This window comes from Lycorma delicatula, chromosome 8 (assembly GCF_047948215.1).
Source record: "Lycorma delicatula isolate Av1 chromosome 8, ASM4794821v1, whole genome shotgun sequence".
In the NCBI taxonomy this organism is placed as follows: Eukaryota; Metazoa; Arthropoda; class Insecta; order Hemiptera; family Fulgoridae; genus Lycorma; species Lycorma delicatula.
Genome location: NC_134462.1, coordinates 63,554,895 through 63,577,000, shown reverse-complemented (window position 1 = coordinate 63,577,000; position 22,106 = coordinate 63,554,895). Strand labels below are relative to the sequence as shown.

The following is a 22,106-nucleotide window of genomic DNA, read 5'->3' as shown; positions in this document are numbered from 1 at the left end:
AATTGAATATGAAAGTAATTACTTCAATCTGTTTACAGATATAAATATTATTATTCAGCAATTGTATCAGGAGTTAGCAAAATGTTCATCTGGTGTTGCAGGAACAATGTTTAAATCCAGCAGAACAAGCAGTTATTTTAATTTACATCTGAATGATAATGATAATTTGGTCACTAAGTTTCAATTCATGCCACTGACTTAGGACTGTGACTCACCCCAGTCTGGATTACATAATACCTCAAATCACCATACAGTCAATACAATGACTTGCTTTTTTACCAGGGAAGAAAAAAAGATCATTTACTGTTCTAAGCAATTGTGTGTTATTTTGCATAACTGTTTATAAATATTAGACTGATACATTTGTCGGTGGATAATCATTTTTAGATTCCCAGTTTTTATTCAATTACACCTCACAATTCGGCAATCCATGAACAAAAAGTCAACACTACACTGGAAAACTTAAATAAATTACTTAAGAGTGCAACAGAATTCACACTAAATTAAAATCAGAAGCATGCCATACCTCACCTACTGATATATTACTCTACTGATTGTAAGATCAAACAATAAGCAAACACTTATGAAAGATTAGCTCCAACTTTCAAAATGAATAATTTCAATTAAGGAGAGGATTTACTTTAATTATATTTAAACTACACAGGACAAACTATCTGACTTTTATTTGTGATTTATATACCTTAATTAGGATGTTCAACTACGAATTTTGGTAATTTAAAAATCACTGCAACATATATAAGAAATATTTTTTGCTTATTTTTATTAAAATTATTAATTTCAGTGATGGTAATTAATAAACAGCAATTTTAGTTCAGAGGATAACTAATTTCACCAAACAAATATATTTGAAATTTTCTTGTTTATTTTTATTTTCGTGAACAATGTTCACCTATATGTAATACATTATCAATTAGATAAATTGATTTCTAAGGTAGCAGTTGTTGCAAATAATATAATGTTTACACTGATAATTTATACATATATCAGTTTTTGTAATATGATTTTACATAAACTTTATCTTTTTATGAAGATGTATTTTGTCAATATTGTATGAAATAATCATTATTATTATTGCATTTACAAAAACTTACTAAAATGCAACATTAAACTAATAGATCACTTATTGTTCATATACATATTTGTGTTTTTTTTTTTATTATTATTAATTACTACTGTTTATAATTTTGTTTATTTATTTATTTACAAAATTAAAACCTACCAATTTTCCAGTTCAAATTAGATTAGGTTTATGGAACAGTAATCTATAAAAAAAATAAATAAGCAAAATTATAAGAAAGAAAGATGATTTCTAGTTATTCCACTTTTCTTACGTTAAAATTGTATCAGCGTATTTTTAAATTTTTATTACCATTTTACCTCCAAAACACATTTTAATTTCTTGACTTTAAAGAGGGTAATTTTTAGCCTCCTACCATTTGTAGTTCTACCATAAGATCAGTCATATAAGACCTCTATCTTACTCAAGATTTTACAGAATAAATCCAGATCATTCATTTTTGTACTTTTATTGAGGTTGATCTTTTTACAACCTTGTAGCCAAATGAAAAAAATACATTCAAAAAAATTTCATCTGGAGAAGCAAAATCAATTTTACATTTTTTAACAGCATTAATAAATAATATAAAAAACAACTGAAAAATCTGTACTATGTTTATCATAAACATGACGGAGCAAAAGTTTATCGAACACATAAATGACTAAACTATTTTAAATAAGGGTTCTATAAAAAAACAGAATCACCAGCTGTAAAATGCACAATAGTATGAATATATGTTGTAAAATATTGTTATTCATGAAGTTTAGCAGTAAAGATTATATGAAACAATCAGTAATTTTAATTTAAAAAAAAATCTAATTAATTTTTAACAGTATATTTTTATTTGTCAGAAAACTTTCAATGAACCTTTTGTTAATATCATGGAACTGATTTTCTTAGTGGTAGTAATTTTTTTCTGATACTTATTTTTGGTGGTTTTGAGGGTAGAAAGAAACACATTCAAAAATGAATGGTAAAAAATTCAATAGATTCAAAAAAAACCTTTATCTGTTCAGTTGAAATTATATTAATGTTCTGGATTTTTATGCACTTGATTATTTCAGACCATTCAAGTACGTTAGGATGTGGCTATTTTTTTACATATGTGTAGAATTAACAACACTGTAATTTGTGTATTTCTGATTTTTTACAAGTAAACAAGCTTATAACTGGAAACCAAGAGTAAAAGTCTCCTGCATATGGATAATGATTTAGCAAATGTCTTTTATGTGTGTATATTCTTGATTTTTAAATAGATGATTATTACTAAAACAAAGTTAGTTAAAAATAATACTTCTTACATTAATATACTCATGATCAGCAACATGTATATAGTACTTACATTTGACTTGAACAGTAATTTTGTGCTGGTGATTTAGATATACTCCATTCATTACCCTTAGCTAAAGTTGATATCTGTACAATTAATTAAAGACATCTTCAATTAATATAATTATTAAAAATTATTCACTGAATAAATAAAATAAAATAAGTAAAAAAAATACAATAATGTATGTATATTAACTAAAAAAAGATTTACTACTTTGTACTGAAATAACTTATTAGAAACTAGAAATAATTTTCAGCTGTTATTTTGATGGTTTTTGAGTCAACAATTTGACTGGTTTAATATTACTCTTTGTATTACTGTTCTGGGTTAATATTTTATATATGTCTGTTACATTCTACATCCTGAACTGTCTGTTTTATATATTCCATTATTTGGATGCTTGGTCCACCAACCTAAATAGATGTATTTATCAGGGCTTACTACATTTTGCAATAAATAATTAGTATAAACTTCTTACAATTTTTTTTTTGAGTAAAAAAACTTATACAGGTTTTTTTACTCAATTATGATAATTTTAAAATAGTATCTTGCAGTTTCACAGAGTAAATCGGAGAAATAAGCAAGACTGCTATTACAGATAGCACATTAGAACATTTGCACTGTAGCTGTAAGAAGAGATCCAATTAGTAACAAAATGAACAAAATATTTATATTTCATTTATTTTTTGTTTCTCTTAGAAAAAAAATAATAACAGTGTTTTAAGTATTTCACAACAGGAAATTACAGATGCAGTTGCCCAGGTTATTGTTGAGACATATGATTTTACAGTTTCTTCAATTAGACAAGCATATGGAGAAACAAAAAACACAACAAAGATTACTATGTATCGACTGGCATTAAAACTTACAGAGGCACATATACATACAGGTGGGTGCACTGTTGTGCATACATCAGAGTGCCTGAGGATAGGTGCTTTAGATATTGAGGCACAGGCCATGTCACTGCGACTTGGGTGAAGATAAGACCCACTTATGTTTCAATTGTAGTAAGGCGGGCTATAGGAGTGCACAGTGTAAGGATCCCATGACGCACAATATGTTTCGGAGGCCGCTTGACTAGGAAATGTGTACCCTCCAAATGAAAATTTCACAGATAAATACTAACTGTAGTAGATGGTCACATGACATGTGCTGGGAGGTAGTGTTACAAATGAAAACCGACATTGCTGTAATGGCCAAACCAAATTTATCTGTAGTAAATGAACTTGAATGGATCAAAGACAAAACGGTTGCAGCGGCGATCGGATTTCCCTCTGTGGGGACCCCAGTAGGGACTAGTAGCAGCAGAGATGGCTTTGTATGGACAGACTTTGGTGATACAGTTAATTTTGCCATATATCACTCTCTTAATACAGATATTGAGAGCTGGGGGAAGATATCCTGAAATGTAGGAGGAAAAAGTGATATTACTGGGAGACTAATGCTAAATCACCAAAGTTTGCAAATACTTACGCATCGGGACTTGCGTGTGTTAAAGGACGAGCTGACTTTTTGCCACAGGGAATCCAGTTTGCGATAGACCTAGCTTTTGTTACCGAAGAATATGCACAAACAGTCCATAATTGGAGGTATTAGAGGAGGAAAACCTCTCTGACCATCTAATGATTTCCTCAGACTTGACATCTGAACCTAAGTTAGCTACACCTGGAAAGGTTGTAATCTCTAAAAGGGGTTGTATCCAATTTTTCAAGGTTATCAGTGGAAGACTTGCCAACGTAATGGATCTGGAGGAATTACCAGAAGTAGTCATTGAAGAATGTGAAAAAGCGAGGATAACAGTGCAAGTACCACAAAAATACATATTGGTGGGGACCAGATTTAACAATACTATGGAAAAAAGTCTGGCCAGCTTAGAAAAGAAAATGCTAAGAGAAAATACGTTAAGGCTAGAACAACATATACGACGGCAATCAAAGCCAAGTTGAGGTGCTGCACCGAACTGTGTCAGAACATTGATAAGGACATGGAGAAGGGGATATCAATTGGTGACTGGAAGACTTGGTCACAGACTTCCGGTTATATATAAGGAAAAGGTAAGGGAATATATAGAGGCACTTTTCCCAGTGCAACCTGAGCCGGTCAGAAAAGAATTAGTGGCAGACAATATCCCTCTTTTTACTATGGAAGAATTGAAGATGGCAGGGAAGGAAATGAAACTTCACAAGAGTCCAGGACCAGACGGCATACAAGTTGAGGTCATCCAGATACTGGTCGAGGAGTTCCCAACAACCATACTTGAGATTATGAACCAGATCGTTGAGAGGGGGATTATATCCTTGCTTCTTGAAAATCTTCTCAATTAGTGTCAATTAAGAAGCTGAATGGTCCAGAAGGTTCTGTTGACTATAGGCCCATTTGCATAACTAATAATTTATGCAAGTTATTAGAAAGAATGATTGAGGCCAGGTTAAGAATATTTATTGAAGAAAGAGGAGGATTTTCTCAATCTCGTATGAGTTTTGGTCGAGCAGATTGACAACTGACACGATGAAGGAAGTTATGAGACTAGTAGATGCAGCAGCTGAGGATACATGACAGATGCATTGCATTCCTGTAGTGGTGCTAATTAATGTGCACAATGTGTTATTATTGGCTTCCAACTTGGCACTGGTGGTAAGAGTGAAGAAATGACTGTAGCGGCGAATGAGGCAATAACTGTGGTCGGTGACTGGATGAAAATCAGAGGGCTACAGATATCATACCAAAAAACCACAATGATTGCAATGACTGGCAGAAGAAAAATTGACCTGATCCAGATTAGAATGGCAGAAGGACCGGTCCAGTCAGCTAAAAGTTTAAAATACCTAGGGATGTAGCTTGACCACAGATGATCCTTCACTTCACCTTTCACGTGCAGAAGACTGTAACTAAAGCTGAGGAAATAGTCAAGAACCTAAATAAGCTTCTGAGAACAACCATTGGCCCTCGAACATCAATACGTAGACTGTATGCACATTTTCTGCATTCCGAAACAGGCGATATTTAGAAGGGATTCAGAGGAAAGTGGCACTGAGGATAGCATGTGCCTGTTCCTCAGTGTCTGAGGTTTTATTTGTTATCACAAGTGTGCCGCCATTACAACAATTAGCAGAAGAAAGAATAAAAATAGCTAAAGGCTTGAGCAAGGAAAATGCCCGCAGAAAGCTACTGGTAGCATGGCAAAATAGATGGATGACAGCAAGAATGGGTGAATGGATACCGACACTGATTAAAGAGAGAGGGCTGGAAGGGGTTTGGCTAGCTGCATTTTTGGCTCATTCAATTCCTGACTGGCCATGGTTTCTTAAGGCATACCTGTTTTTGAGGCAAAGGTCAGAGAGTTCAGATTGCCTTTACTGTAGCGGTAGAGAGATGGCGGAACATGTATTCTTTTCATGCGTCCATTGGGAGAAGGAAAGGCAAGAATGTACCACCATAACAGGAATAATAGATCTCGATAACGTGATAACTGTTATGTTGACCGGAGCAGATAAATTCGGGGTGGTTTCTGGGAACGACATAGTTGGGCCCGGTTCCCCTCCTGGGGTGGAGGATGGTTTTAGCTGCTGGGGTGGGGGCGTCTGGGATTGACTTAGTCAGGTATGGTTCCCCTCCAGGGGTTTGGGACAAGCAAAAGGATACACAGAGACCATGATACAGATAAAAGACCTGCAAACAAGGTGAAGAGCTTGACTGGAGGGCAAAGGGGTGATGGACAGCTCCCTGTGGAGCTGCTGTTCATCTGCACTTGTGCAGACGGGTGGTGTGATGAGGCACGGGGACTCCTGACCCCCCGAACTCAAAGACACCCCTGGGGTCGTGCTATGCTCAATTGCTAATCAAACCTCAGGTGGGGAGGAACAGTGAACTAGGAGATTTAATCAGCAGGGTGCAGGCTTATTAATAATAACATCTAGCCAAACCCGTGCAAGTCTGACACTCCCCCACTTGTGGGGGGTACGAAAATGGTATTTCTCCACAAAAAAAAGAAAAAATAGGTTCAACATACAATAAATTATGAAAATATTAAAATAATAATTTACTGTAAATAATTAATAAAGAAACTGTATATAAACAGAAAGTGGCAGTTAAAATAGGAGACTGTGAAACAGATGATGGACATAAGAAGAGGAGTGAGATAAGGATATTGTTTGTAATTAACATTTTTTTAACATACAAAGTATGTTCAGAAAAATAATAGAAGATTTTTAATTACGCGCCAATGGAGATATTTAGCAACATGCGGGGCTGCGTTGTGTTCCACATAACCACATCTGTAATCCGGGAACACCACTGGGAAAAGTGTGCAAATAGGGGAGGGGAGTACTTTAAAGGGAACAAGAACCAATAATCTGTAAAATTAATTATAAAGATTAAAAAATAAAGTTTGGTTATTTTGAACAGACCTCGTGTACACTGAAAAACTAAGAGAAAATATTAATAAAAGCAGGAGGATTACACTGAAAAGAGTAAGAAAAAAGCAATCAGAAAAAAAGGACACTTAACTATACCTTACACTGACTTAGTAATAATGAAGAAAAATTCAGATTTTCTGCACTTTAGCAAAGATGAAAAGAGCTAAGGTTAAGTATTCCATACTACTTCTGTACAAATTTGAGATGTTTTACCAGACAAGACCAAGAATCTATGAGATAATAGTAGTAAATTTGCTGTAACAAGTTATACTTGAAACAAGATAATCCCACCAAAAGTTATATAAGATCAGATTTTAACACAAAGATGATAATTTTATAAACATGTTACCCGAAAAGTATTATTTTGTGTATAGTTTATTTTTTATATTCTCATTTATTCTGAAACTTTAGGTTAACATAAAAAACAAGTTCAATAAAATGAAATCTCGAAGAGTATAGTTTCTGAGTATATAAAGAGATTGAAGAGTAATCTCTTCAATTTATGTGAATATATATTTTTTTTAAAAACTATATAGAGAAGTGTAAACTCTTCAACTTAAGTCAATATGTATTTTACTTTTTAACAAGCTAGAGATTCATGTTCATATAGTTATTGTTAAATACCAATTGAAGAAAATAACTTTTAAATGATGTGTAATATACTAAATAACTGAAGTAAATTATATTTATAATTTATATATAAAAAAAAATTTGCAATATCCAATAAATATGCCTATCAGTATAGTACTTTACTACTGCTGTACTTCTAGGGCTAATTTATAAACCTGAAATCCTACAAAATCAATGAATTAGTGAATTTAGTGCTTTAATCTGAATTTAGAAGCTGAATCTAAACTCTTACTGAAATGATTATGACTTATTTCCTTTTGAAATTTATTTTGTTAGTCAAAATAATTTAAAAAAATCAAAGCAGCTTAAAAGATTAAAAAAAAAATATTTCTGAAAAATTTGAGGTAGTGTACTGTGTAAAACAAATGTAATGTGTAATCTTTCTAAAACTTTCCATGTGATGTAATCAAAAATAATAGCAACCACAGATAAATTACATCATAGTTAAGTTACCTATAAAACTATACATACATAATTTTATCATCTGTTTACATATCCGGATATTAAACACTTGTACAGAATAACAATGCATCATCAATGAAAATACAGATCTCAATTGAATGAAATATTTCAATACTAATAAATTATTGAACAAAACACTTTGGTTTTAGCAATAAAAAGAATTATAATGAAATAAAAAATGTAATTTTATAACACATAAAAGACTTAAAATTTAAGAAAATAAACACTTAGAAGACTTAAAGACAAATATAAGAAAAACCCTTTACTAGTAGTTAGATATGCAATACCAGCATATTTCATATAAAAGGCATTAATTTGTATATGTGGATTACAATCTATAAGATTAAAAATAAACATTCCATGGCTCTATAGAATACATATTCATTACTATAAAATTTATTTATAAATGTAAAATAGATGTTCTAATCATCATTAACCAGATTTACCAGTGATCATTCCCCAGATTTGGTTAATTATCTGTTAAAATGCAGTAGGCTATTTGACAGTATGAAAAATAGTGTCATAATTATTGATATTCACATAGATTAGGGTTTTAAAAGCGAGTTGCAATAATCTGGCTAAAAAATAATGGCTTATTTATCCAAAAAAACCCTGAAAAACTTAATGTTTTTAGCTGGCGCCATGTGATCGAAAGCAGTCTGGATTGGCTGAATCTATGATGACATCACACATCAGTAAATACGACTATCACTGATTGCCGGTTCCTTGGTGTCTTGCAATTTTGAAACTATTAATTATAATATTGAGTGATATTTTACGATTTCCATATCACATTTTTGTATTCTATCCGATCATGGAAGCAACCTTATGAAAGTAAACAGCGGAAACCTGCCTAAAGTTGATGCCATTATGGTCGGAGTTTTCTTTAAAAATAACCCTTATTTTTATGCTGCTAAGCTTAGAAATGCAAAAATAGCAATGTAAGTACCTTACCAACTTACTTAGTAACCTGCCATAAACCTGTTAAGCTGAAATAGTAAGTATCTACAGCATAAATTTGGGTTGTTATGATGATGTAAAATATCATAGGTTATAATAAGTTAGTTATGCGGCAATTTCGTGTTTATAATAATAAGACTACACTGAATTCTAACCTCAAACAGATTGGTAAAATAGACCATTCATAATCTAAATATTATGCCTTTACAATGAAATACTCCTTAATGACAATATGTTTACTTACATTGAAGTGGACTTCACAGAAGAAAACAGTCATTTCATCAGGATTTCTGCAAGCAAGTTGTAACTACTTTTAAATTTTGACATTTTTGACACACACAAATAGTTTTTTCGGTGTCTTCATTGACATATTTGTGCACGCTGGCATGACACACCATTTGTAACTCATTTTCTTGGGTAAATCACAGTAAAAAATAAAACAAACAGCAAAATGCTTACTCAACTTGTGACTTTTGATGTTTATTTACCGACATGTGATGTCACTGAAGCCAGTGCGTCGCCATACTGCTCAAGATAGTGTTTCGGTGGCTTATTTAAATAGTGCATTTTTATTTGCTATTTTTTGAAGAAATACATATAAGAATTAAAAGTAACCCCTTTTTGTGGGCTCGATAAACATCACTAAATAATCTGTGATGGTTTCTAGATACCAGTCAAATAGCCTATTCTAGTAATCTACAACAATACCAAAAATGATGTAGGCAAGAAACCATATTGTATATGTTAGCCTATTAAGATGTTATTTTTAGTAGTACATTCAGAAATGCAATTTTTAATCTATCTCATGGTCTTTAAACTCCAGATAAGTCAAAATACTTTGTACTTTACTGTTTAGTAAAAAGCCACCTTGAGCTCAGAATGATGTAAAACTTAATAGTTTTACATTATGCAATTTTTAAATCACCAAGATAATAAAGGCAACAGTTAGGTACCATTATTAACTACCCTACAAAAGTTCTCAAAATAAATACTTTTAACATACTTTGTCTCTATATAAAGCGGCTGCTTTAGTATTATATTTTTTCTGTACTGACATACTATCATCCCAATCAGGTTGAGATTCAAAAAATTCACGAGCCCTTCGATTACCTCCCACCTATAAAAAAATACAAATAAAATCATAAAAATTAATTTATGTAAATGAAAGTTCAACATTTTTTTTTTTTTTAATTTGGTAAAGAACAGGTGTACATAAAAAAAAAAATATTCTGGTTTAAATTTATTGTAATATCTGATGGATGAAATGTAGTGTTGATTTATTAAGGCTAAAATCAAAGACCAAAAAAGGCAGTTTTAGTTCCATTCATGACTACAGATAGAATCTCTATCTTTCTGCTCTACAGCACCACCAGCAAAGATAGTGACTCCTGAACAGAAACCCTTCTGTGTTTTGCAGTTTGTTAAATATGAACCTGTAGTTACAGCTCAACATTGCTCGTTTAATTATGATCCTCAAAATGAAACTAACATTTGCAGATGGCATAATCAGTTTGAAACAATCGGATGTATGTGTAAAGGATGCATACAGGACAACTGAGGGTGTCTGAAGAAAATGTTGGACATCAGAGACTTTCCTATGTAGTTCTAAAAAATCTGTTTGGAAGGCCAGTCAGGATCTACCAACACTGGTAATGACAATATTTTAAGGAAATGCTTACAAATGTATCTGTACTGTTTACAGCTGTTACACACTTTAATGCCTACTGACTATGCTGTGAATGCCAAATATGCAATCAAAATGCTGTAGCATACAGACGAGGACTTTCTTGATCATAGTGTTTAGTGATGAGTCAACATTTCATCTTAGTGGCAAAGTTAACACACATAAAATCTGTATCTGGGGATCAGAAAAGTATCATAAACTCTTTACAAGTGAAAGAGACTCTCCAAAATTAAATGTTTCTGGTGTAGTAGCATCCAAGATCACCTGATTTCCCGATGTGATTTTTTTTTTCCCCTTGGAATATTATAAAAGATTTTGTGTATGTGCCTCCACTACTTACTAATCTACACAATTTGAGATGCAGGACTGAAACAGTTACTTACATTATTCCAAAATATTGGTTAAAGTAAGGGACAAACTCTCCTATTGGTTGGAGGTGTGCAAGGTAATAAAATATGCTCATATTGAATACTTATAAGGAAAAACTGCAAGAGTTACTCTATCATTTTATTTGTGATTCATCACTCTAAGTCAAAATTGATATTAAACATTTTTAAAATCCTTATATTATTTTTTGTACACTCTATGTATAAGAACAAAATCATTTATAACTGATATATGTATTATTAAAAAATTAAACAAGTAAACTTAACAAATTATGTGTGATCAACAATAACATTAAAACAACAAAATTTATCAATTACACCTACCTCACATGCTGTACCTCAACCATTTTGAACCAGATAATAATAAAAACACATTTTATATAACTACTTGCAAATTTTAAACAAAAAGTGTATTTTTAAAGAAAAGTATAAATGGTGTTGATAACTTTATTTGACACATTTTTTCTTATTTTTTTTAACAGACTTCAATAATAGGAAGGGATTCTCAATTTAACCTAGACATATTTTATTTTTCTTAATTTTGCATGATTAGAGTATACAAAAATAAATATTACTATGGCAAGGGCAATCTAATATACGTCTACTACATTTCAACACAAATTTCTTTACAATAGCCATATGAATATGATACTGACTGCAACAGTAAATATGTCAAAACTATAAAAGGAAGTACCCTTATAACCCTAAGTAGTCCTAATAGCCCTCCAGCAAGCGCAATTCCCAAAGAATACATGTGGTAAAGTCATGAAGAATATAAATTGTATATAAAATTCAATAAAATATTAAATTTAATTACAAAAAAAAATGTAATGTTACTTTTTTTCCAACTAACAGAATTGAAAAATTGAAAATAATAATCAATAAAAAGCCAATTACAAAACTGAAATAAAAACAATCGTGTTGTATTTCAGATTAGTATAAAATGTTAATGTTAACATATTATATGTTTATGTTTATAAAAACAACACAGATTGATTTACTAATTAAACATAACAGTTGTAATGAACAATATTAAAAGTGCTTGCTTGAATTACCTAAAAAAAATATAATACGTTAAATGTCGGTCAGAATCAGAATCTTGAAAACTAACTGGATGAGAATTCTAAAAACTAACAGACCCAAAATTCTTAACAACTGGAATGAAAATAATTATGAGAAACCTTTTACTGGTTCAGTCTTTAAAAATAAACAAAACTTTACAAATTTAAAAGTATCCCAGCAGAGCTAGTAAAGTCCTGTAAAAGAAATAACATTTAGTTCATATGGGTCTACAAATTGTAAATGTAACTGTTAATTGTAGTTGTTAATTACAACAAATCATTCAAGAGATGCCACTACTTCCTGCATCATTAATTCTTTCATGTTCATCAGTTTTCTTACTCTTAACCCTAATGAATCTTTAAAATGTTAAATAAAATTATTTCTATACGATAAACATCTCAAAAAGTAGGACTTTTCAATTAGCTAAATCCTCAGCCTCTTTTCTCATAAAATAAACATTATCAACACTTCACATTAACAGAAACTTGGATATTTTTTAAATTGAAAAGTAATTACTGAAAGCGGTTTTCGTACCTTAACAATAATAATAACTGCTTTTTATTCAGCAACGTAACCAAGGTTCAAGATAAACAGACATGTGTGCCTAGGCAACAAGTTATATCTTGACCAACCCACTATTAAAGCATTAACATCACTACTACATCAGGAATAAGTAAGTCAACTCTCTTAGCATGAATTTCAGTAATGGGAGGTGAAAAAATTTGGCGATGAACTGTAAGATCCTTTTGAACATATTACTGCTGGAATGTTTAGGATGAAATTGAACTTGGCAAGATACAAATTCAATATGGTGCTGTGTCAGGTCACAGTGTTTTTTATAATACTATTTAACTGAGCATCAGATACATTCTATAGGCCAGTTTCTCAACCCGGGGTTTCCAAAATTAGCCTTCAACTTTACACATAAACAAGAATGAAATCATTTTATGAGAAAAAAAATGTATTATAAACATTTTACTTACATTTATAAAGAAAATAAATTAATTAAATGATTGCATTTTTTTTCAATTTAAAGTTTATCCATTCTTGGATCTATATTAGAAACATACAGAAAAGCAAATTGTTTTCAACTGATAAGACAATTCCTACATTCATCTTTTGCACAACCACAGAAGAAAACCCTTTTCACAAAGGTAAAACATGGTGAAAAGAATTAATATTTTCAATGTTTCTGTAAGTAAATTAGTCATAATTTAGCAAACAGCCTATTCTGTAACGGTCAACTTATAGTAAAATTAACCATTTTTACAGCTTTGTATTATTTGAGATTTTTTAGCGCATTTTTTGTAGCAAGAGAATCTCAGTGAAGAAAGCAGTGTGTCCATGCTGCCCTTGGTATAAGACAATCTTTTAATTTTTTCAGAAATCAATTTTTCTTTTCTGTTATGTCTTTGGACCATCACTACATACATACTGCAACATTTTTTGTTCAGTCTATGTTATAGTTTTAGTAGCTCCACAAAAAACATTAATAAGACACATTGTCTTGTTGCATGACCAGGTACTGATTTACAAAACAACATATTTTATTTGAATGATCTGTCCCTATTGCCTTCATATCTCACAAAACACAAGAACTGAGAAATATTTGCCATATCTGTTGATTCATCAAACTGAGTACAAAAAAATTCACTTATACTCGCTTGCTGAATTATGTGATCGCAAACATTGGCAACCATGTCATCAACTCGCCTTGATACTGTGTCATTAGAAAGCAGAATTTTTTGGCTTCTTCCACAACTATTAAAACATTGACCTCATCAATTGCAGCAGGCAATGAGGTTTTCTGCGATTGTATGGAGTCTGGACATCTTAGCTACCATACTCTTAATGATATTAGATGAGATGCTTCAAGTGTACTTTTATCAGTACGGTTTGATTTACAATTAGAAGCTTGTTGATTTCTCGAAGTATTTAATTTTCTTTTGAAAAGTTCAAGGTTTGCTTTTACTATCTGGATTTTTAGTTTAAGTGTTGAATTAATTTTGATGGCTTCATCCTTTCATCGAAAAGAACTTGAAATTAAACAAGGCAGTGTGGCTTTCTCTAATGAAGTAAAACCATAATTTAAACAACTGTCATATCACAATTTTGTCTTTTTACCAATTCATAAATTGGATATGGATAAATCCAATTTATGAATTCATAAATTGGATATTGAATATGGATGGTTTACTTCATTTTTTCACAAATTTATCCATTCTGGATAAGAATCAAATAATTGAAAAAAAATAAAAACAGTTACACCATTTGATTTGATTGCACATTAGAAAACTGAAACCTCAATGAAACTACGCTTCTGAAAACTTAAGGCACCACACGCATGCTTAGCATTCGAAAGTAAACTGACATTCTGCAATTCGTTACACCTCTTTTATAGTGCTGAGAGCAGTCATGTGCAAACATACCATATGCATGTTCAAATGATGCTGTCACTGCAAATATTATGCAAGCAGACCAAATTACAAGGAACATATACATCAAGTTGGAACCTGTGAACTGTTTATGTTGTTTGTGCACTACATACGTAAATGTTAAAATCCAATCTACTGCTAACTGAGCTAAATAGTTTTAACTAAGTTTTATTGGGTTGTGAAATATTCATTATATATATATATTTTTTTAATTTATGGAAGTTGGGAAGCTAAAACTGTTGAGAATCACTGCTATAGGATTCACTGTCCAGATCAATAAAATTAGATTTATGGTTAACTGTTTCAAGCATGAAACCTGTTGCCTCAAATTTGTCATATTTATAAACCTTCAACAGTCAGAGTAGATTGTAGAACCCTCTTTTATTCTCTCTTTGACAATATAAAAAGTAAGTTATTAGCCAACTGGTTGGTGATCTCAATAATAAGCAATTTGTTTTTTCTCTACATATTTCTCTGCTTGCATTTGACTTTCAGAAAGTGAATAGACTTTCATCAATTTTGACAACTCATCCAGGACCAATTTTCACATTACCTTTTTTTGCAATGGCGTACGAACATTCTTTGTGTAAATACTTATTCCAATTGACAACAATTCCTTTGCACATATTCAGCTGACGATCAGAAAAATAAGGTAAGCTCTTCCACTGACAGTAAATAAAATGTACGACATGGACACACAAACCCTGAGAACCTTCCAACCAATTCTTCACATGAATCCCAGTTTTTCGCTTAAACAATTTGACATCACACTTCCAAAACTGTAATTCAATGAAGTACAGTTTCATTTCATGACAATTTTTCCATATCAATACAGGGAAGAATTCTGTACTCTTGCAAAAGAAACAACAGCCTGTTCTTTAGTAAGAATATTCCACAGCCTGACAAAAAAAACTGATAGAAAGAGAAAGTATACTGACAGAGTAACGTGCAGGTTCAATAATGGTACATAACATAAAGTAATACATCAATGAACAAAGCAGTTAAGTGGTTTATAGTAAGTTATTACGATATCAGAATTTACATCATAGGAGATAACAAAAGGAAAACTAATTGTGTTCTATGAACGTCATCTATAATCTATGAATCTAAACCATAATCTATGAACGTAAATGACTTTCGTGGGAAGTGGTCAAGATAATAGATACGATCTCTCAAAGGTAACATATCTATTATTAAGATAATAGACATGTCACCCCATATGTGACCTTTCCCACATTCTACAATAAAATTAAATTTACTTATGTACTTGTTTCTTACTGAAATGGTTTTTTATTAAACGTTAGATAATTCTTTGTTTCAAAATTCAAAAGAACTATTTTTGGTAATACTGATATAACAAGAAGTTACAAGAACCTGATTCATTAATATCCACGAACGATCAAGATAATATATATGACATCTTAGGTAGCACGTTTCAATCCTTCCTGCAGTGCACTTTTTTCAGGGAATGTCTGGTCATCTGTAATTTATCAGGGAATTATCTGTTCATTAGTGTATCAAAACAAAAATTAGTGTAAAAATATCTTTAAATGGTAAAAAAAAAATTAAAATAAATGTTGAAATTGAAAGATGAGAATTACTAATTTATAAAAAAAAAATTGGTTTGATGAGGTACTAAAATCAAATGAAAAAATATACCTTCATCCTTTCTAATTCATTGTCCTTCCATTTATCCATACTGATAGAACGAACAAATGATAAATGGACACCTAACCCTCTGTGCTTTCCAGAACATTCCAAACAAATCCATATTCCGTAAGTTACAGAAGCCCATTGCGGATTGTGAGTTCCACATTCAAAACATTTCTGTAAAAATTAAAAAAAATTAACAACATGATTTGAAAAGTTATACACCATAGAAATCATAAAATACAATAATTTAAAAAAAACTCTTATGGCATGTTCAATCCAATTCTAGTGATTCAAATTAAAACTCCATCCAATCAATTTAAATCCGTGTCTGAAAAACAATAAATTCAAAGAGCTACCATAAACTTTGATATTATTGCAAAATACACTAACTCTCACTTGCATTATTACACCAACACTTAATGAAAACCACCGTAGTTTATGTATTTGGTTCCTAAGTAAATTCTGTAAACATGAACAGCTCATTCCTTTTCTGGGTTTTGCCACAACTATTCACTCCTCATAACTGTCAGCCAAAAATTACCAACAGAACTATGTAATTTTATATCATTAAAAGCTAGATGCCAAGTCCTATTATCAGTTATAACTCCATTCATAAAAAATTATCTCAGACTATTTGCTAAATATACTTACACATGCACACAATTACTATATCACAGTATCCTATACATAATAAAGGTATTAATTTTCAACTTGATTTACACAATAACAATTACAGTAATTAAACTGCTTAATATCTTCAGGGCAATAACTCGGTGATACACAGCATTGGATTTCTGATCAAACATATTCTGGTTTGAATTTTATTAAAATCAGTTAAAATTTGTAACCTAATGTACAATTTCCACCACCAAGCCAAGCAGTAATGGAAACCTCATTTTCACTGATGTAAGTATATGAAAGTATGTATTTTCCTAAAAATTGGTATACAAAACTTAATATATCACTGTCATACAATGAGCAAAAAAGATTGAAATTTCATTAAAAAACTTCTATGGACTGATATACATAAAACAAAGAAAAAGAACTTTACACAATCCAATTAACAGAAGATTAATGAAAAGTTTAACAAAAAAAATGAATACACGTTTCAAAACAATACTTGCAATTGCTTTTGTAAAACTGTGCTCAACTAAAATATTTGGAGTTTGATAATTTTCACCCTAAATCAGATATACAGCATTATTGTGAATTTAGTGGTTAGCTTACTTTTGATTGTAAAATAGAAAAAAGTATTGTCCATTTTTTTTTGACCATAAATCCTATATTCATATTTTATATACAAATGCGTAAGGTTGCAGATCTGTCTGTTTGTTTACAACAGCATTATGCAAGAACCAACCAACCGATTGCTTTAATTCACAATTTCACCTCCTTAAGGGTGAATTTGTGAATTAAAGATATTCATTAAAGAAGTAAGAATTATTCCTTTACTCCCTTCCATGAGGATAACCTTACATTTCTGTCACTATGGCAACAGAAATATAATGAAGTACAATGACTAATTTAGTTGTCTTAAATGAATATCTGTAAAATATTTAATACTATACTATTACAGTTACTACTATTTTTTGTTTTGTAATTTTGTGTTTTTTTATACATATTTGTAACATCTGTAGTATTTCCTTTTTTATAGTTTCCTCTTCTCTTGTTCTTTTTTTCTACATAACATCCCCATTCATTTCCTTCTTCTTCCTTCTATGTAGTTTTTCAATCTTTCTCTTATACCCTCTAAGAAAAGACTAAATCTAGGACCATCATCAAGTGCCACTAAGCGTTACGAGGTTTCATAAGAACAAGAAATCAAAGAGGAAAGACATCAGCTTCTGGAGGTTGAACAAGCACATAAATGCAAAAGTTTCTCAGAACCATGAGGATAACACATCAGAAGTCCAGGAGGTGGAGCCTTCTGATTGACTGACATATATGAGATGTGTTCAAAAAGTAACGAGAATTTTGAAATTTTGCTGGTCATATTAGTCCGATTCTCAGGATTTTTGTCATTGTTGTATTGGTAAACATATCTGAAAAGTATTTGTACATTTTTAGCCATATTGGATGTTTAGTCTGTTGACAGCTGTCAAAAGGATGACACGTGTTTTAGTACAATCTACAATTTTTATTTGTATAAATAATGGATCAGAGAATTTGTATTAAATTTTGCTATAATAATGGAATAAAGTGTAACAATGTTTTAAAAATGTTAAATATTGCTTTTGGTGAGTCTGCTATGAGTAAGGAAAGGGTTTACGAATAGTATAAGTGTTTCCAAGAAAGTCATAAAGATGTTGAAGATGGCGAGTGCCCCGGATACTCCAGCACATCAACCTATGAAAACATGGAAAAAGTGAAAGATATGATTATGAATGATCACCGAATCACAATCAGAGAAGTTGGGATATCAACTGGCTCACACCATGAAATTTTTTTTGGATGTTTGGTATGAAACGTGTGACAAATAATTTGTTCCAAAATTGTTGAATTTCAAACGAAAACAGCGGCAAATGAAGTTGCTAAATGAAGTCAACAATGATACAGAACTACTGAAACATGTCATAACAGGTGATGAAACATGGGTTTACGGATATGATGTCAAAACTAAGGCTCAATCGTCCCAGTGGAGGCATTCTGGATCAACAAGACTGTAAAAAGCTTGACTAGTAATCAAATGTGAAGTTTATGCTCACCATGTTTTTCAATTTTAATGACACAGTGCATCATGATTTCTTGCCACAAGGTTAAACGATCAATAAGGAGTATTACCTACGAGTTCAACGTCGTTTGTGTGAAGCAATCTAAAAATGCCCAGATTTGTGGTGAAACAATTCATGGCTTTTGCACCACGATAATGTGCCTGCTGACTCTTTAATGCTTGTTCCATCAATTTTTAGCCAAAAACAACACTAATAATACCCCAACCATCATATTCGCCAGACATGGCCCCATGTCTATTTCCAAAAATAAAGAAACCTTAAAGGGCTGTCGTTTTACAAGCATAGATGAGATTAAGAGCAAATAGCTGAAAGAGCTAAAACTATTTGGAATAGTGAGTTCCAGAAGTGTTTCGGGGATTGGAAAAAGTGCTGAAATAAGTGTATAATATCTAATGGGGACTATTTGGAAGGGGATAACATTACTGTAAATGAATATATAAAATTCTTTCAAAAAAACAAAAATTCTCATTACTTTTTGAACATGCCTAATGTGTGTGTATTTATGTAAGTTAAATATATATATATATATATATATTTAATTTCTGGCCACATTTTCAATTTATATGAAAATACTTTATGATTGTAGTATTGCTTAATCACTTATTTTGCAAAAATGTGCATTATGTGTTAAAATATATGCTACAGTTTCAGGGAATTTTGAATTATACAATTTCTTTATACTGCATAAAAGGTAAGCAGTCACCAAAAAACTTTATTTGTCCTAATGAGCGAAGCAATATGATTCCTTGTCATACCTGGGTATATAACACCCAAAGGAAGCAACTTATGAAAGAGGATAGTAATAATTGTAGTACGATAAAGGAAACTGTGATGCTGTAGTAAGGACATAGAAGGAAAATAAAAGAATTGGGAAAGTACAGACAGGGGACACAGAATGAAAGAGGAGAAAGGTTTATTGAGTTTTGTAAGTTACATAAAATTTATAGAACAAAAACTTGGTTAAAAACCATAAAAAAAAGACTCTACAAGTGGAAAACACAAAGATACGAAAGCAGATATCTAATTGATAATATAATCACAGAAAAAAGCTTTAAAAATGTGATTAAAAAGGCATACAAATTATTAGGAGCTAACATACGAGTAGATACTGGTCAGGTACTTTTTAGCTGTAGAAATATAACTAGCACTGGAATAAAAAAAGGAAGAAAATAAATAAACATAATCTAGAAGAATATAACTATTGAAAAACAGGTGGTAAAGTAGTTCATGCACAGAAGGGCAGAAATACAAAAAATACAACTGCAGCAATGCAAATGAATTTTGGCTGAATTAGTAATATACTATAAAAATAAAAGCAAAACAAAGAATTTTTTCCAGAATGAGAAGAATATATTTCTGAAGAAGTACCAAAGATAATTGAAAAAATGGAAGAGAAAGAAGATATAGAACAGAAAAAAGATACAGTAACAGAAAGTATGCAAATGTATAGACTAAACAGAAATGAATAATGGAGTATAACACAAACAGTAAAGGACAAACAGTAAAAATCAGAGACTTTTAATAATAATAATAATAATAATAACAGGGGCTCTATTTCACTACCCAATCTTCTCTTTTATTTTAATTTTAATACAATTCATTCACTACTCATAATATCATAAACACTTAAAATCTCTACAGTTAGTTATTTTTAATGACTAATCTCTCTGTTGAAAAAATAAATACAACAAGATTTCTGATATCAAATGATTAGGATTTTCAAATTATAGATAGGCTGCAAGGCTGCTTAAATATAAACTAAATCATCTACTACCATGCCATGCGAGTTTAAACACACACTCAGAACTTTGTTGAATTTGTAACACTACCATTTTCACTTTCCAAAAACTAAATGATTATTACTATGTAAGCACTTTTACATTACTTTAATATATTACTGAATACTAGGGAATAGGTCTAGTAGTAATCCACAACTTAAACTTAATAGTCACATCTCAAAACATTAATGTCGGCAATTCTGAATTATTTAATCAATTTTATTTCTACTATACCATGGTAGATATGCTTACGATCACGAGAATACAAGATCTAAATGTCAGAAAACAGGTTTTGACATTTGCTGACCTGTACAAGGTTAAAGTCAACGCCACATTATCAATACTCAGTCAATTAGCTCTCTGTTCTGTTGAGTTATCAAGATCTGTTCAGATACTAATCCATTCTGTAGAGAAAGGTTAAGGTTAGAGTTCTGGTTAAGGTTAGGCTTTAGTGAGAGGTGTTCATCATACTTTGGGATAAATTACAAAGGTAGGTAGCACTCAAGAGCAAATCATACAACACTTGAGAGAATTTATGTTTAAACAGAAATGTAGTCACTACAGAGGTAGAGTACAGCCAATGTTCCGTGTTGTTACTCATGTGTTAAGTCAAATAATCAATCACCTTCCAAAAAGCACAATCAATCATCTTCAATGGTTGACTTAGTGTCTGACCTGAAAGACTATTAAGGTTAATTTACGGTTTATTCCTCACTCCATTAAAACTCTAACCTTAAATTTTACCAATCCAAACCTCTCCCACACATTAGATTAGCATCTGTCGCCGTAACTATCAAAATTAGATTGATAATTAACTATATTACTGAAAATGGGATGCAGATTTTGCACGTATCACCAGCAGTTCAAACCTGCTTTCTGACATTTAGATCTTGTTTTCCTGATTCTAAGCTACTATGGTATATTAAAATATGAAAAAATTGAAGGTGAAAAATACTGATCAAAATTACTGTATTGTTGCCTAAAACAAAATTTTGCTTCATCTACTTCAGGGTTAAAAAGACACTAATATAATAATATCATATAGATTATTTACTTTAAAAACATAATCGGTATCAAAAGAGTAGACTGAAGAACAGTTTCTACTCAATAGAATACGATCAACGTGAAACAAGAACGAAAATTCCATCTAATTCAAACAAACCGTAAATGTAGAAATTAAATTATGTCTCATAGTTTTTCGAAAACATAGATAAATTAACACCGTAATCACATTTTCATTACAATATCATAGCAAGGCTTCGATAAATTACTTACAGAATTTTCATCTTTGGGCATCAAGTCCTGCAAAACACATCTAGTCCTTGGGCTCGCCATTATGATGGAATGCTTTAAATTTAGGACAGATAATTAGTAAAATAAATTTATGATAAGTTACCTAAATAAATTAAAAAACATTTCTAAAATAAAATTTGACTACAAAAATCTATAACATAATCATCACAGCACAGCTGATGTGTAGACGTCAGCACGTCTTACCAAC

General features: G+C 31.2%; 1 protein-coding gene across 4 annotated transcripts in view; it reads right to left on the bottom strand.

Moving 5' to 3' along the window:
* ArfGAP1 (ADP-ribosylation factor GTPase-activating protein 1) overlaps positions 1-22,106 on the bottom strand; it is a 48,500-nt gene extending 26,394 nt beyond the window's left edge. For 2 of the 4 annotated variants that reach the window (XM_075372945.1, XM_075372946.1), the window contains exons 1-4: positions 21,881-22,106; positions 16,102-16,269; positions 9,879-9,992; positions 2,421-2,494 (exon numbers count right to left, since the gene is read on the bottom strand). In XM_075372945.1, the coding sequence (XP_075229060.1) occupies positions 2,421-2,494; positions 9,879-9,992; positions 16,102-16,269; positions 21,881-21,940 (416 nt within the window). In that variant the 5' untranslated portion in view covers positions 21,941-22,106. The remainder of the gene's footprint in view (positions 1-2,420; positions 2,495-9,878; positions 9,993-16,101; positions 16,270-21,880) is intronic. The other 2 variants (XM_075372942.1, XM_075372943.1) reach the window with 1 other exon arrangement.